This window comes from Aptenodytes forsteri, unplaced genomic scaffold (assembly GCF_000699145.1).
Source record: "Aptenodytes forsteri isolate BGI_AS27 unplaced genomic scaffold, ASM69914v1 Scaffold450, whole genome shotgun sequence".
Lineage (NCBI taxonomy): Eukaryota > Metazoa > Chordata > Aves > Sphenisciformes > Spheniscidae > Aptenodytes > Aptenodytes forsteri.
This window is the reverse complement of record NW_008795100.1, coordinates 5,042-5,687: the sequence shown is the minus strand read 5'-3', so window position 1 is coordinate 5,687 and position 646 is coordinate 5,042. Positions and strand designations below refer to the sequence as shown.

The 646-nt window shown below is 41.3% G+C and overlaps 1 protein-coding gene across 1 annotated transcript in view; it reads left to right on the top strand.

Moving 5' to 3' along the window:
• The window catches only part of LOC109279408 (interleukin enhancer-binding factor 3-like), a gene marked incomplete at its 5' end in the record, with an annotated part of 1,917 nt that extends 1,857 nt beyond the window's left edge, over positions 1 to 60 (top strand). Inside the window, one exon of the mRNA XM_019471466.1 lies at positions 29 to 60. Within this exon, the coding sequence (XP_019327011.1) occupies positions 29 to 60 (32 nt within the window). The remainder of the gene's footprint in view (positions 1 to 28) is intronic.
• Positions 61 to 646: the final 586 nt, after the last annotated feature.

Genomic DNA, 646 nt, shown 5'->3' with positions numbered 1-646 from the left:
CCCCCCCCCCCCCCTTTCCATGTTGCAGTGCTCTTTGTGATACCGGTCACTAATGGTTGAGTACCTGTAATTCCATACTTAGCTGTATTTTGGGCATCTCTTTATTTAATTTTTTGTTAGTTGCCATTACAACTTTGTCTAAATAGGATTTTTTTTGTTTGTTTGTTTGTTTGTTTTTGAGTTAATACAATTTCAGTATCCTTTTTCTATTTAAAAATTGACGTGGAAGTGTGAACACAGTATGGCTTTAAATAGATAAGGGATATGTCATCTGTTAATGCTTTTGTGAAGTGAGTTAAACGAGCTTTCTGTATTTTAATGCTTTAGTGTTTCAGTTTTATAAGTGAAGATTTTATTTTAAAAACCAGTGGGAAAGAGTGGGTTTTGTATGCCTGGATCCCTCAGGCAGTACACCTGGAGTAAGCTGAATGTAGACAAATAAACACAAAACTCTTGACCTCTTGGTCTCCAAACATGTCGTTTCACGGCGCACGCCGGTGCCGCGGCCTCCTCCCTCTCTTGAAAACCCCCTAAATTCAGGATATTCCCCGCTTTCTGCAATTTTCATCACCTTAAACTCTCGGGTTTGAGACTAAACCTCCCCCCCAGGGGGCTTTGGCCAGGAGGAGGTGGTGGACGTCCAAGC